This window comes from Passer montanus, unplaced genomic scaffold (genome assembly GCF_014805655.1).
Source record: "Passer montanus isolate IOZ18808 unplaced genomic scaffold, ASM1480565v1 scaffold2, whole genome shotgun sequence".
Taxonomy (NCBI): domain Eukaryota; kingdom Metazoa; phylum Chordata; class Aves; order Passeriformes; family Passeridae; genus Passer; species Passer montanus.
The window spans coordinates 23,147,365-23,162,105 of record NW_024366591.1 but is presented as its reverse complement, the minus strand read 5'-3'; the positions used below and the strand labels follow the sequence as shown (position 1 = coordinate 23,162,105).

The following is a 14,741-nucleotide window of genomic DNA, read 5'->3' as shown; positions in this document are numbered from 1 at the left end:
TGAGAAGTACCGTAAGCTTGAGGGTGCTCAACGTTCAAGTGAGGTACATGAATGAAAAACGTCCTTGTTTTGACCTTTTCCTGCTGCCAGGAGGTAGAAGCAAATTGGAAGCTGCTCAGCAGCTCTTATTAGTGAAATATTAGATTCCCTTGGTATTCATTTGTTGCTTAGCATTTTTTTTCTTGTACCTGCATTGTGTGAGATCAAATTCTTTATGGTGAGATTCAGAAAATGGTCATTGCAATACTTGAAAGAATTCAGGCTTCTGAAGTATATAAGCTCTGGAAAGTGATTAATTGGACTTACAGCTTAGGAGGGAAGTGGGCAGAAGTACTTTATATTTTGAAAAGGAAGCCTGTGTTGCTAACAAAACAAGGTCCAGGTGAAGATAAGGAAGGGATTACCCCATGAAGTAACAGACAGACCATCTAAGAGTGTGTAACAAATGATCAGTGCTAGGGAAGGATGCAAACAAGTCACTGCAAAGCTCCCATGAGATGGCAGGACTGGCATGACTTGGCCAATGACTGGCTTTCCCAAGACCTGATTTTTATTCCAGGTTTATGAAACCAAACAGGTTTTTCATTTTCCTGGCTTCTGGCTTTTCTGAGTATCCCCAGAAATAGCCAGGTGGCCACCACTTCCCACTAAAGGCCAGGTTCAGCAGTAAGCTGATCTTGATATCAAAGGGCACGTTGTGCATCAAAGGGGATTGCAGGAGCCTTCAGAATATGTGGTGGTGGTGAGGTGTGTGCCTGAGAGGACACTGGGACAGAGCTGGGCTGGAGGGACACATGTGCTGCTGTCACACACCAGCACTGTCCCAGCAGGTCTCCAAGCACCCACATAATGTAACTCTGGCAAAGGCTTGCACAGAAGATCCAGTGAAAGTCATCGGGGGGGCTGGCAAAAGTGAGGGATGCTTAAAGTGGAAAAAAGGAGAGGGTGGGAGGGAGCTGGTCCTTTTCCAAAGCAGATAAAGGAGATAGGATATACAAAAAGTGGACTTATGCTCTGCCCCACAGTTTTGTGCAAGAGGACAAAGTAGATGATTGTGACTGGCCTATGACCAGTCACCAACTTATGACCTTGCTTAACAAGAGATATCTTTCTCTCTGGCTCTGCCCCATAATATGAAACTGAAATGGCTGCTCAAAATTAATATCTGGCAAATACAGAGCCAATGTGCAGCTGTATTGCTTTGGAGAGCATGGAAGCTGCCAGCAGAGAGCCAGCCTGAGAGGGTCAAGTCCTACCCTCTGTCTGCCCATCAAAAGGAGTGGAATTACTGTATTGCTGAGCTATGGGGGAGTCAGGAGAAGCCTCAGCTAATCTTATGCCTCTGGCTGCATCCTGATCTCTGCAGATGAAGGCTATAAATACGTACTTTAATTCTGTGGCTGCCAAGGTGCTTCTCTCCAAGCAGCAGACTACTGGTTGCAAGATACCTGATGCCACTGATGATCTAGAAGGAACTGATGTGCTGCAGCAAATTTAAATTCTTTTTCTTTTCTTCTGGTACACCACAATTCTCTTTCTAATGGTTAACCCTTTAGGCTGACTCCTTGGAGTAACATTACTAGGACAAATGGGATTTAATCCTTTTTTTTCTCTGAGGCTGTATCAGAGTACATAAAAATTGTTGCCCACTGTTTGTACTATTTTCATCACTATCTAAGAGACAGGCTGAGCACTCCCATGTGTTTCTTTAAGGAACTTTGTGGTGGGCCATTGAAATCACTCATGCCTCCTCCAGTTTATGATAGGGCAGCAAGAAGGGTTTGAGGGAAGATAGTGATTCCAAAACATTACCTCCATCATCTGTGCTCTGAGAAGGAGGGCAGTGAGATGCAATTCACATCAGATTTTCCTAGTGATCCTTCCTCCCTTAACCTTCTCAACACTGCAGGGCTGCATTTTAATGATTTTTTTTGTTTTGTTTTACTATTCAAATTTTCATCTCCATGAACTTGAAAGAAATGCTATGGATCATATGGGCTTTCCTTTTAAATGCAAGGTGTTCAGTATATTCTTAAATCTGTTTTCAGTGGTCCTCAATTACTGTTCATTTTCATCTGGAAAAACTAGCCACAAATGAGATTTCTTAGAGGTGATCCCTATCTGAAGGATTACTGGGCAAGTAGTGATAAATACATAAGGATCTAGAAATGGTAGAATTCTAGTTGATGTGATTTGCAGACCATCTTGCCCAATAAAAGTGCTCAGCAGAAAATCTATGAGTAGAATTGTCCTGTTTCAGCTGGTAGAAAGACCATTTTCTTCTGAGTAGGTGGTACAGTGCTGTGTTTGGGATTTAGTATGCAAACAATGTTGACAACACACTGATGTTTTAGTTGCTAAGTGGTGCTTACCCTAAATCAAAGACTTTTCAGTTTCCTACGCCCAGTTTTCCATTCCCAGTGAGCAGGTGCACAAGAAAGTGGGAGGGAGCATGGCCAGGACAGTTGAAAGGAACTGGCCAAAGGGATATTCTATACTATATATAGAATATATATTCTGTTCTAGAGTATCATGCCCAGATTATAAACTAGGAAGATTGGCTGGGAACCACCGATCACTGCTCAGGATAAGTCTGGCCCTCAGTCAGTGGGAGGTGAGCAATTGTGCTGTACATCCCTTGTTTCTCATTTTTTATTCCTCTCCCTCTCTGCCTCTTCCCTTTTCATCACAGTTATTGGTATTACTGGTATAATAATTACTATAATTAGAATTGTTCTTTTGGTTTGTTTATTTCAATTATTAAACTGCTCATGAGGTTTAACTTTTTTTTTTTCCAATTCTCCTCCTTAGTGGGCAAAGGGCAGGGGAAAGTGTGAGCGAGCAGCTGTGAGGTACTTAGTTGCCAGATGGAGTTAAAAAAGAAGAATGCATCATAACTTTGCTGTTGGCAGATATGGTAACAGTCTGTATGTATTTTCAGGTACCCTAAGGAAAGTTGTTTTGAACTGATGCATGAGGTCAAAATTCTGTTTGCATCTGGGCATCACAGTCACCATTTCTCTCACCCTTTGTTATGTAGACACTCAAATTCTCCCATCAAGACAGAACAACGTGCAGAGTGGTGGAAAAGATTTTTTTTAAAAAGGGCGAAAAAGGAAAAATTTTAAAAAGCTTTAAAGGGAGAATATGCTTACTATAATAAAACATATACTGCGATCCAAAAAAGGCCTTTTAATTAAAACCTGAAATATGTATTCCTATTTGTGGGTGTTTATTTGTTCAGAATATTGAATCCAGGATAATCCTTTGAGGCATTTGCAAAGGAATGACTGCAGAAGCCAGAAGCTCTAATTCATGAGGAAGTTCTGTGTGAATTAGTTCAGCTTATCACATATTTCTCTTCTACAAAGTAGGCAGAGGAGAAATTACTCAGTTGGGTGGGATAAGTGAACCTGTTTTTCCAGTACCCAAGGGCTACTGGTGGTCCTTGAGGGGTTGCACAGCGGAAAATACCTGTTGTGACACAGCAGCTGGGGGCAATTTAGGCCTTTGCTCTTGAAAAACAGAGATTTTATTTGTGCACATGCCTCACAAAACTCCTAGTAGAAAGGATAAACAACATTTTACAATAGTGACTTATTTAGTGAGAAGCCTGTACTGATACAGTTTTTTTTAAGTTCCTTGCTGAAAATGGCTGCCCACGTTTTGCTTGGTGGCTGCTGGAGGAAGGTGTGAAGGCTCTGGGTTTAACCACCACAAAGTGTCTTTTACTTATCTTCCATAAGAGTTTTCTGTACTTAGGGTCGATTTTCCAAGGCAGCAGAAGCTGGGTGCCCTCCTGCATGCCCTTTCCTTTTGAGAAAATATTCCTGGCTTTCCTCCCAGACCTCAGTGTGGCACAGGAACTTGGATGCCATGGGAGAAACAGTCTCCTGACTTCATGCACTGACTTACCGTGCTCTCTGTGCTTTGGCTGACAGTCTCACCTTCCTCAGCAGAGCCATCAAGTTATGTGATTGATTACACATTTTTACCTTTTCAGCATAACTATTTTCTCATATTTTATAATACCTGTTTTAGTTTCATGAACTTTACAAGTTCATAAAATACTGACTTTGCACTTGAAGTCCTACTGACAGTTTTAGTTTCTGCACAAAGCTAGCCCAAGATCAGCTTGCCTCTAAAAAATTCTTCCCCAGCCCTCTTTCACAAAGGAAACTGGATTTTACGAAGCTTGACAGATAACCTGCAAACATTTTACAGATTTCAGTATCACAATGGCCTTATTTCCTAGAACATGGTTAAGAAAACCAATATGAGCTAAACTTTAAAACTGTGCATAATTTTAAGCACAGGCTCCATTTCTCTTAAGCAACACCTTTGTGTCAATGGGTTTACTAACACAGAACTATTAGTAAAGAGATATTAACACTATGCAGAGCACCAAGCTCAGGATACTGACTCAAATCCCTCTTTAAGTGGAGCATAATATGCCAAACCACAGGAAGTCACCTACCTTTTCAACAGCAGATTGAACCACTGTCATTGCAGAGACACAGGAAGAGTGGCTGGGGCATGCTGTGGTCTCTCCCTCTTTTCACAGTAGCCAGGGCTCTGTCTCTCAGAAGGCAAAGCCTTTGGCCTGATTCACCAAGACTTTCCCTCATTAACACGTTAGAGTTACAAACAGGAACATAAATGTCAGTGAAAATCATGTTTCTGATTTCAGGTGCATTTCAATATACAGTTTAAATTCAGTGTTAGGGTTGAAATACAATAACATAATAAAGCAATTAAGAAGCTCCCACTGACATTCCCATGTCTTGTTCTCACACAAGCAATTTTCCCTTCTTATGACCTTTTTGACACTTACAAAAGCCCCCCAAATTTGTAGGTTTTATCAAGTAAGATAAGACAAATCTATTAATCTGATATTTTAGAAAGCATCTCCTGCAATTTGAAATCCTATAATTAATATCCAGCTATCCAAAAATATCTCAAATTGGTTTGCACTTCACTACCAATCAGCCTTTGAAAAGGCAAACCTATTCCTGGGATAGCTCGATGTGTTTACAAGAGGCTTCAGATGAACTTTATATGGGGCAAGTGGGCAATTTACAACCCTTGCTTTATTTTTCATTTTGGTATGCCTTGCCTTTCTACTGCAGCTTGGTAGTACAGACACAGTGTGAAATAGAGGCCATGTGAAGCAGCATTTGAATAGCACAGGAATGATGGACTAGATAAGCACGTGGACTGTCATATTCAAACCACATGGATGCATGCATTAAAAGATGATTCAGTACAAATAAACAGTGCTAGGAATCTTGTCATAAAACAAAGAATCCAAGATAAACTTTTTTTATTATCTGAAATAGGACTTTCTGTACTGTTTCTCAGTGAAACATGCATATTCCCAAGGTTTATTATCTTCATTAAATTCCAACATAGCATTTAAGCACTTGATTAGTTTTGAATACTTGATTTAGTCCCTGTCACTATCCGATTTTCCAAAATAAACCACAAAAAAATCATAAAATTGAAGCTTCTAATTTCTGTGAATTATAAGGTCAGGCCACAGCTGCTGGGAAAATGTAGAAACTCAAAAATAAAACATTGTAAACAAATGTCATGCAAGGCAATGTTGAGAATGAATGTCTGTTAACATTAGATTTCTGTGCACTACAAATTAATACAACATACTTTTAGAAGCCTGAAATACTGCTTTAATGTAGGAGATATTGAGGCAAATTCTAGGTATCTGATTTTTTACCGATGTTTTCCAAGACAGTGCAAAACCATTAAGCTTATGATATTTCAAAACACGGGAACAGCCAACTAAGTCCATGGAAAGTTCAGGATTTCCACACGGACAGTTCTCATTCCCACAAGATTTTCCGGTTTCAGGTCAAACATTTGGTGGCCAAGATTAAGCCCAAGAGCATTAAGGGGCAGGGAAAAAGCATCCCATGCAATCTGGATTGTCAGGGTGGCAAGAGATGACCTCTGTGATCGAGTCCCTGGGCTGTGCAGTGTCATGTGTCAAACCAGCTGTTCTGGGTTTTGTTACAGGTGCATTTAGTGACTGAGGTGAAAGACACGTAAAAGGTTCAGCCTTTAACTGTGCTAGTGAATCATGCTTTAACTCAGGTAGCCAGTTAATCTAACAATTACAGGACCAAAGTCAAAGGAACTATATCTGCCTCCAGTATAGTTCTCTGGGCCTTATGGCAGTGTTCCAGCTCTGGGTCTTGCTTTGATTAATCCAATAAAACACATAGAGACCACCACAAACCACTCAAGATTGTATAAGAAAGACAGTGATGGACTGAGGATGGATTACTTCCTTCTTCACCTCCATGGATTTCACTTTTCTTGTGAACCCTTCAGCTTTCATCCAACCTCCTTGATCTTTCTTGCCTGATCCTTCTTCCTTCTTCCCGACTTTCTCCAACACTGGTTTAAAGCTGCATTTAAATGCAACAGCTCACAATAAGACACAGAGAAAACAAATGAGTTTTTAGATGAGAATGGAATGGAATAGAATAGAATAGAATAGAATAGAATAGAATAGAATAGAATAGAATAGAATAGAATAGAATAGAATAGTTCAGTACAAAGGGACATACAATGGTCGTCTAGTCCAAATGCATGACCATTTCAGGGCTTACCAAAAGTTAAAACATACTGCATGTGGAATGCTGTCTAATTTAGTTTCCCGGTCATCCTAAAGTTCCTTTAACAGCCAGTAAGGAAGTGAGCATTGTGCCAAAGGAAAGGTCACAGGTCTCACAGGTTTCACAGAACATGCTGAGTTGGAAGGGACCCACAAGGATCACTGAGTCCACCTTTTGAGTGAGTGGCCTGTACAGGGATAGAACAGGGGTTGAACTCACAACCTTGGTTTTATTCACACCATGCCCTGAGTAAGAGAGTGGGGATCTGAAAGCCCCCATTGGTGGAGAAAATATTAGCCTTTTTGGATAATCTGAGGAATCTGGTTCCTGCATCAGTTGGATTCCCAAACACATTGAAACATCTGTTCCATTTTAGGTACAAATTATCTCAGTTTTAAAGTATTCATTCAAGCTGATATAAATTTAACTCAGATATACTCAATATGGCAAATCTGCGTAGATTTAAACTAGAAATAGACATCTATCATCCTAAACTACACTTTCAGCAGTAAAAATTTGTTCTTAAGGTGTGCCTTCACTAGGGACTTGTCTTTACCAACTTCTCTGCATGGGTTTTGCTCCTCCCAGGGCTGATGATCCACACAGACAGTTCCCACAGCAGCAAGATGGTGCATCACAGTAAGGCTTGCTGGAAACCACAGTCCCTGCACCATCTTGGGGGAACGCAGCCTGGGGACCACAAAGACACAATCCTGGGTCTTTCATGTGGGAGGAATTTAACCGGTGTGAAACTAGTAAAACACGAAGGCAGGCTTGGTGGCCTGCCAGCCTTCCCTGCATTAGGACAAAGGTAAAGGAAGTGACTGTAGTGACCACAAGCCCCTGGTTTGTTCACCTGTGTCTATCCTCTCTTGTGTCTGCTCCAACAACTTTGAATCTGCCTCTCTAAATGCCTCTGCATCCACACAAGGAGAGAAAAGAGATGTTAGGGATCCCCAAATGCAGGAGGAGCATTCATCTGAGGTGGCTGTGAGTGAGTGGCTAAGAGTCCATCAGAGAGCCATCCTGGGGGGAAGCACTGTCCCCAAAACTGCAATGTCCCCATTTTGTGGCTCACCCTCCCCTCGTACATGCCCTGCAGACATACTTTGCATCCACTGGGAGTCTGGACCTCACAGCCCTAGGCACTGGTGTGCTGCTCCCAGGAGTCAGCTGGTCTCCTATTTTGCAGGTAATGTGATCACTTCAGGAGATAAGAAGAAAGAGTGATGAGCACATGATTTTTTTTCCAGTTTTCCAATCAGAAATGTTCACCTGGTGGCTGAGGATAGCAGATGGCTGCAGAGGCCATTATATCCCAGCCTGAGAAGGCTTCCCGTGGAGATTTAATTTAATTCTTTAACAGGTATTTAGTAATACCAAAGTACTGCCAAGCCTACAAGCACCCACTCATGGGAGCTATGATTCAATGGGACTGCAACACTGACATGGAAAATAAGGGTTTGAAGTAAGCTCTAAACTCCTCCTCCAAGATCTGGTTATGCACTCAATATGCTGACCATAAGTATGTTAAAAATATTTTTTTATGTTTATATCTACATGGAAAGGTATTTCTTTGTGCCAAACCCTGAAACCAAGGAAGCACTTCTCCAGCTGCAGACACTGACTTGCCTTGGGTGTGTTGTGGCCACAGCAATCTGTGTGTAAAGAAGGCTCTAAGTGCTTGGGTCTGGGACATCCCTGCAGCTCCAAGCTGTCACCTGAAAGAGGAATTTGTCTCCAAGAAAAGAGCTCTAGAGTTTATCCCTTGGCTTTGAAGAGGCACAGAAAGCTGGCAGCTGCTCTAGGACATGAAGTAATAGAACATCTTTGTCCCAGGTTGGCAAAGACGTAAGTACCTTTGGACTTTTTACAGCTACATTTTGGAGTTTTTAGGATGATTCATGTCACAAAATTGCCTCTCAGTCTCACTTGTAGGTGTTTTTGTGGATTTTCATCTGCATGCTCAGCATGAAATGCCATGAAGCCAGCAGAGCTGATGTGATTTGCTCCAGCAGATTATCCCAAAGTTCACTGGCCAACTGCCTAAATGCTTTTGCAGTTACACAGAAATGTGTTTAAAGAACTCACAGAGGAAGAGCTCTTGTGCAAAGCACCAATGCCATGCATGCAGTCCAAATGCATACATTTGACATCCCTCACTCATTAAAGGTGTTCCTCATTACACACCAAAAAATCCCTGAGATGTTCACGGATTCCTTTGAACTTCACTCCCACAATATGTGCAAAGAGTACTGCCCAAGCCCTGTTTTGCTCACTTGCCTTTAATTTGCAAGAACAAATTCAGACTGGGAAAACAGACTCTGTTTGGTCCAGAATCAGTCTGCATTACCTGCTTCTCAGCCTAGGATTTCTTGGAGCCACTCTGACTTCTTTTTGATAAAGAGCATTGCCTCTAGACCCCATTGCATCCCTGCATACCTGTGTGTGGTGCTACTGTATTTCTTCCAGCTACTTACTGATGAGAACACCTCACTCAGGGGGATATGCAAGAAATATTGGGGGAAGCTGCCCCTAGCTAGTATTTGATCATAAATGGTGCAAAAGGAGAAGGTCAAGGCAGAAAAGCAGATCTTTGGTAATGGGTGCAATCTGACATCTGAATTTTGTTCATCAGGTCTGTGAGGAGAGCAGCAGAGCTCTGGGCACCCACTCTGTTTCAGAGAGGCTATAGCTGCCCTACAGTTGCTAACCAAGAGAACTCTCTTGCACACGCTCTATCCAAACATAGGAATCCTATATTTACAGCCTCATTTTGGAAAATAAGTCTGACATCCCAGGAGCATAGCTTTCCTTGTTCCAGCATCCCAACATGTTGCACCACACACAGTGGTGAATGAAGGAAGTGACACCTCTTTTTGAGAAAGGATGTCTAGTTTTTGCCTCTCAAATGGTTTGAACACAGCAATTGGCAAATGAGATGCTCTGAAACTATTAATTCTATGCCATTTAGTAAGTGTTCATGCATGGTCATAGCCCTGATTAGATTATTTGTGTGTTTCCTTTGTGTTAAATTAATTTCCAAGGTCACACTGAGTAATCACATTTTAGCTTGGGTGATCTACCTCCACACCACACTTGTCTCATCAGCCTCCACTCACTGATTCCTGTGAAAGGCATAGCAGTGCTTCTGCCAGGCTCAGGCTTCTCCTGTCCCTCCCCTGTCCACATACAGCAGGTTACAATGCTTCCCTTTACAAGCATGTGCTGCAAAAAACCAGGAGCTCCTCTCACACCCCTCACCCTTCACACGGCAGCTGGGAGTGGTTTCTTTAGGGCTCTGCAGGCATCACTCCCTCGTGAGAACTGTTGATCCTAGTTTGTCCTTTCTGACACACAGACAAAGGGTAACCCAAGACAAACAGGGGTGTCAAGCAAGGCCCCTTAGCTAATGACTGCATGCCTTGAAACGCCTCTGCAAACACCCCAAGAGAAATGGCATGTGCTGTTCCGTGGTGTGATGCAACACTGATTTGTTGCATCTACAAAACGTCCTCATAATTGTGTGAAATTGAGTGTGAACAAGCACTTGAATTGCAGTTCATCAGACATAATTAAACTGAAACACAGCAGCAGAAATACCCCTTTTATCTTGTGTAAGGGCTGATAATATAAATACAGAGCACCCCAGAATCAAAAAATTGACTAAGCAGATGCTTGCTAGTCTGTGAATTCTTTTGTAATGCAAAAATGACTTTTATCTCTCACTGTCTATTTTTGAATGCTCATCACAGTGCTGCCTGGGTGTTTTGATAAAAGGCAATAAATATATTTAGCATATGCTTAGTTCATTTTAAAAAATCAATCTACTTTATGTAATTTGGCAACAAAAGAGAAATAATTTATAAATGTCTGGTACACTAATCTGGATTGTAACTCACTTTGACCAGAATAAAAAATAAAAATAAAAAGGCTAAAAAAAAAGTACAAAGTAGTTAAAAAATAAGATGATAGAGCTCAGATTGTGTGATCTCTCCTGTGAAGAGTGTGTCATCTCCTAATGGTCCTACATAAAGTCTCTTTTATCCCCACAGAACATAGTGCAGCATGCACTCAAAATAATGTGGGTGAATTTATTCCAGAAATGGCCTTGTGGTGTGGAAGGAAAAGAGCAAGATCTTCTGTGCTCTACATCCAAAAGATGTTGATTTGATCTACAAAGACAGGTGTCCTCAACACCACCCTCACCTTAGCCAGCCATTGCATGGAGGCAGGCACTGCATTGAGAATCAGAGTTTCCCACTGAAAATTCAGTGGTGCAGGTGTTACAGAGCTTCTGTGCCCAGGTGCCCCAGGCACAGCCTGGACACAGCAGCCAGCAAGTGCAGCCTCGATGCCTCCTTCCCACTGAAAAGTCTGGTCCAGACCACAGGCCAGATTTAGAGATGAAGAACATAAACATGTTAAAACTATTTACTTTATATAAGCAGAGGGGCTAATTTTTTTTCTTTACACTAAAAAAGATCACTGAGGGTAAGAAAGCTAGGTTTTGAAAACACATTCAGGGATTAGGGCTCCAAACAGGAGATGTTGTAGACTGTACATGAGACACAAATTTTAACCTTGCATCCCATTCCAGACTATTCAAGCATGATAGATCCTTTGAAGATTCCAATAATCTATTGGTTCTCTAACCCTTGCATTTTCTACACTTTTTAACTAAAATTTTAACTGAACAGTGCACTTTTAAAGGCAGGAAAATGCCTTGAAAGGATTTAGCTGCAACTTGAAATGCCTGTATCTCTACTAGGTCTGGCCTTCACTTGCTAGACAAATGCATCTGTCAGTACAAATTGCTTCACAGTGGCTTTATACATGATTGCTCCATGATGGAGCTGAGACGGTGCCTGTTCTTTCCCATTTTCTGTTTGAAAGCATTTGAGCTCTCAAGTCAGGAAAGAGGTCAAAAAACAAGCACTGGCCCCAGAGACTTCTCAGATCAGCCTGGAAAACACATCCGTTTTTGTAGCCCTCAAGAAAATAGACACTGTTCTCATTAGCTGTACATTAGGCCAACTCAAATGACTAAGAACCCATTTACAGCCAGGTCACCAGGAAAGCAGACTTCAGCAGGAGGCCAAGACTGAACATGTGACCCCACTCTAAGAGTCATTAAACATATGTTTGAAACGCCCAAATAAAAGTTCAAGCAACATTTTCTTTTCAGGGTTTCATCCCTGGTTTTGAACCTATGTCACAGAAAGCAGAACCCAGCCCCAAGACAATCTTCAAGGGAATTAATAATGCTGTAATAACACAGTCAAGCTTGCAACCCTGGCAATGAATGCTTATCTCACACTGTGAGCAATGTTTAAAATAAATAAATACTGCAGGGGAGTAGTTGTTAGTGCAATTGTTGGGTTGTATCCTTGTGGCAAGCTTTTTATCATAATAGTACAGGAGAGTACAGTTTGTTTGCAATGCAAGTTTGAGCCAGAGTGCAAAAGCACATGAAGTCTGTTAATAAATAATGGACTGGGCATGTGGGTTTTGCAGAATGACTTAAAAAGTCAACCCCTTCAAAGTACAACATTATGCAAGTCCTATTGAAACAAAACAAAAGAAAAGATTTAATTTTTAGTCCCTTGGAATGACAGACATGCTCTCCAGGAGAGAGTGAGACCCATGCAGGTGTGATGGCAGATGCAGCAGTACAGTGCCAGCTGTACAGGAACACACCTTTGTGTCTTCCCACTTGTGTTGTTCCACCCAGGCAGTGGCAATGGAGCAGCGTGCTCTTGAATTATGGTACCTTGAATGTGTTTTCTATAGCTGAAGACTATTACACAGTCAGAAGGACAGATCTTCAGACAGGTTGGTATTTTGTAGATTTGACAATGTCATACAATACAGAGGTCCAGAGCTTATTATTATCTTGGGTTTAGGAGGTAGCAGCAGCAAATGCCTACATCCTAACCTTCCCAGTGGAAGGACACAATAGACTAGAAAGAGGAAAGATAGCCAGGGGCTCCATAATTTTTGCTGTACAAAGCTAACAGCAGTAAATTACTGAAGAGGGACCAGTTAATTACAGTGAATAGAAGGGAGATCAGGTCATTGGCCTTAAGGAGCAGGACCTCTTCCTAAGAAGTACATGCCAGGCCTACCAGGATGGTGTGTTACAATACCAGTGCATATTGGCAGACAACACTGCTTTGCCCAACTTAAGAACTGCCTAATGCCAAGCTAAGCATGTCATCCCAGCACTTAATAATCTAAGTTACAAACAGTTAGAAAAATTAAACACTTACTTGGTCCAAGACCTATGGAAAATGCAGCAACATAGACAAGCAGGCTGGCCAGTGAGAGCCATTTCAGGACAACAGGAACCTCCCCACTCTCCACATGAGACCCTGTTGTGCTTTTGCCTCCTGCCGGGGCAGTCCTGTTCAGTTCTCCTGTCCTGGCAACATCTGGGCTTTGTACATCAAATGACAATCTTTCTGTTGAAGCCATGCTAGCAAAGAGGTCCTTGAGACTCCCATTGGTGACAGTGAAGTTTCCTGGTCTCTGGAGAGAGAAATCCTCTGGAGACTGGCTTCTGCAGACCTTGGTTAAATTCACATGTATGTTACGGTTCACTAAGCCCATAGTGACCAATGATATTGCCATAACAGAAGAGCCAATACACAGAAAAGTTTTACTTCCAACTTGATCCACAAAAAATGTGGCTGGGACTGTGCTGACCACCTTAACCACTCCAACTCCAGTGGAAGCCAAGCTGGCAGCTTCATTGCTCTGGAACCCAACTGACTTCAAAACAGTCGATGCATAAAATAAAATGTTGGGTTGCCCAGTTGTTTGCACAAAAAACACTAGAGTGAGCCCTACCAGCATTCGGGCCCTCATGTTGTTTTTAGAACGAAACAGGTCCAAGAAACTATACTGATGTTCATCTTTCAGGGAAGACTTAATCACAGTAAGCTCTTTAGTGGCATCTGATGTTTCCCGTAGCCTCTCCAGTACTTTTCTCGCCGCTTCATCATTATTTTTCATCACAAGAAACCGAGGGCTTGGAGGAAGGAAATACATGGCAATAGCCTGCAAAGCACCTAATGGAATCACCAGGCCAAACATGTACTTCCAGCCATGAGATATGCTGGCAAAAGCATAATTTGAAATATAGGCAAAGAGAATGCCTATCACAATCATGAGTTCATTTAATGATACAAGGAGGCCTCTTCTGTGCTGTGGGGCGATCTCAGCGATGTACACACACGTTGCAATTGATGATAATGATATGGAAATGCCTATGGCAATCCGGCCCACAATGAGTATCTCGTATGATTCATAGGGCAGCAAAATCAGACTCCCCAGCACAAGTAAAGATGATGCAATAATAATAGCAAGTCTCCTTCCAAATCTGTCTATAAGAAATCCACCAGTAAGGGATGCAAATAAGGCCCCAAAAAGCAGGGAACTTACAATGACTTCCTGCTCTTTGCAAGAGAGTGTTAAAATGCTGCTCATCTGAAGAAGAGCCCCAGAGATAAGGCCCAGCTCATAGCCCATCAGAAGTCCACTTATGGCAGCAATGGCAGAAGATAGAAAGGTGAATGTTCCACAACCTGAAATAAGAGGATAAAACAAAAAACCTTGAAAGAGTGATTTCTGCAACATTCTGACAATTAATAACTTTGTTTGATCTACCAGTTTAAAAAAAATTCTCTGTAACTTTTAGGCAAAGCAGTTAGGTACACAACCAGCAGCAGTGGTGACATAAAAGTTATTTACATAAAAAACTATTTCTGAAAAGAAAAAAAAACCAAACCAAATTAATATTAAATCTTTAGTTTTGACACCTTTGTGTCCCTTATCTTTCTGATCAAAAGTCAATAAAGTTTTGATCAGGTGCTAAATAATTAAACCTTCTATTTCAGAATATTATTGCAAAAAAAAAATGGTGAGAAAACTTTTGCCTTGAGATTTTTCAGTGTTTTTCCTAAACAAAGAAAGAAAGTCTCATCTACTCAACTAGAGTACCATGAGCAAGGAAAGCACAAATTTCTCAGCCAAACTGCTTCAACCTTGACTCAAATAAGTAACAAGTTTTCCCTCACCACATATTATTTCCTTTGTTTT

The 14,741-nt window shown here is 41.5% G+C and overlaps 1 protein-coding gene across 1 annotated transcript in view; it reads right to left on the bottom strand.

Annotated features, from left to right (window-relative positions):
- Positions 1-14,741, bottom strand: part of SLC2A12 (solute carrier family 2 member 12) — a 39,252-nt gene that overhangs the window by 8,379 nt on the left and 16,132 nt on the right. The window contains exon 3 of the mRNA XM_039706866.1: positions 12,911-14,227. Coding sequence (XP_039562800.1) covers positions 12,911-14,227 — 1,317 coding nt within the window. The remainder of the gene's footprint in view (positions 1-12,910; positions 14,228-14,741) is intronic.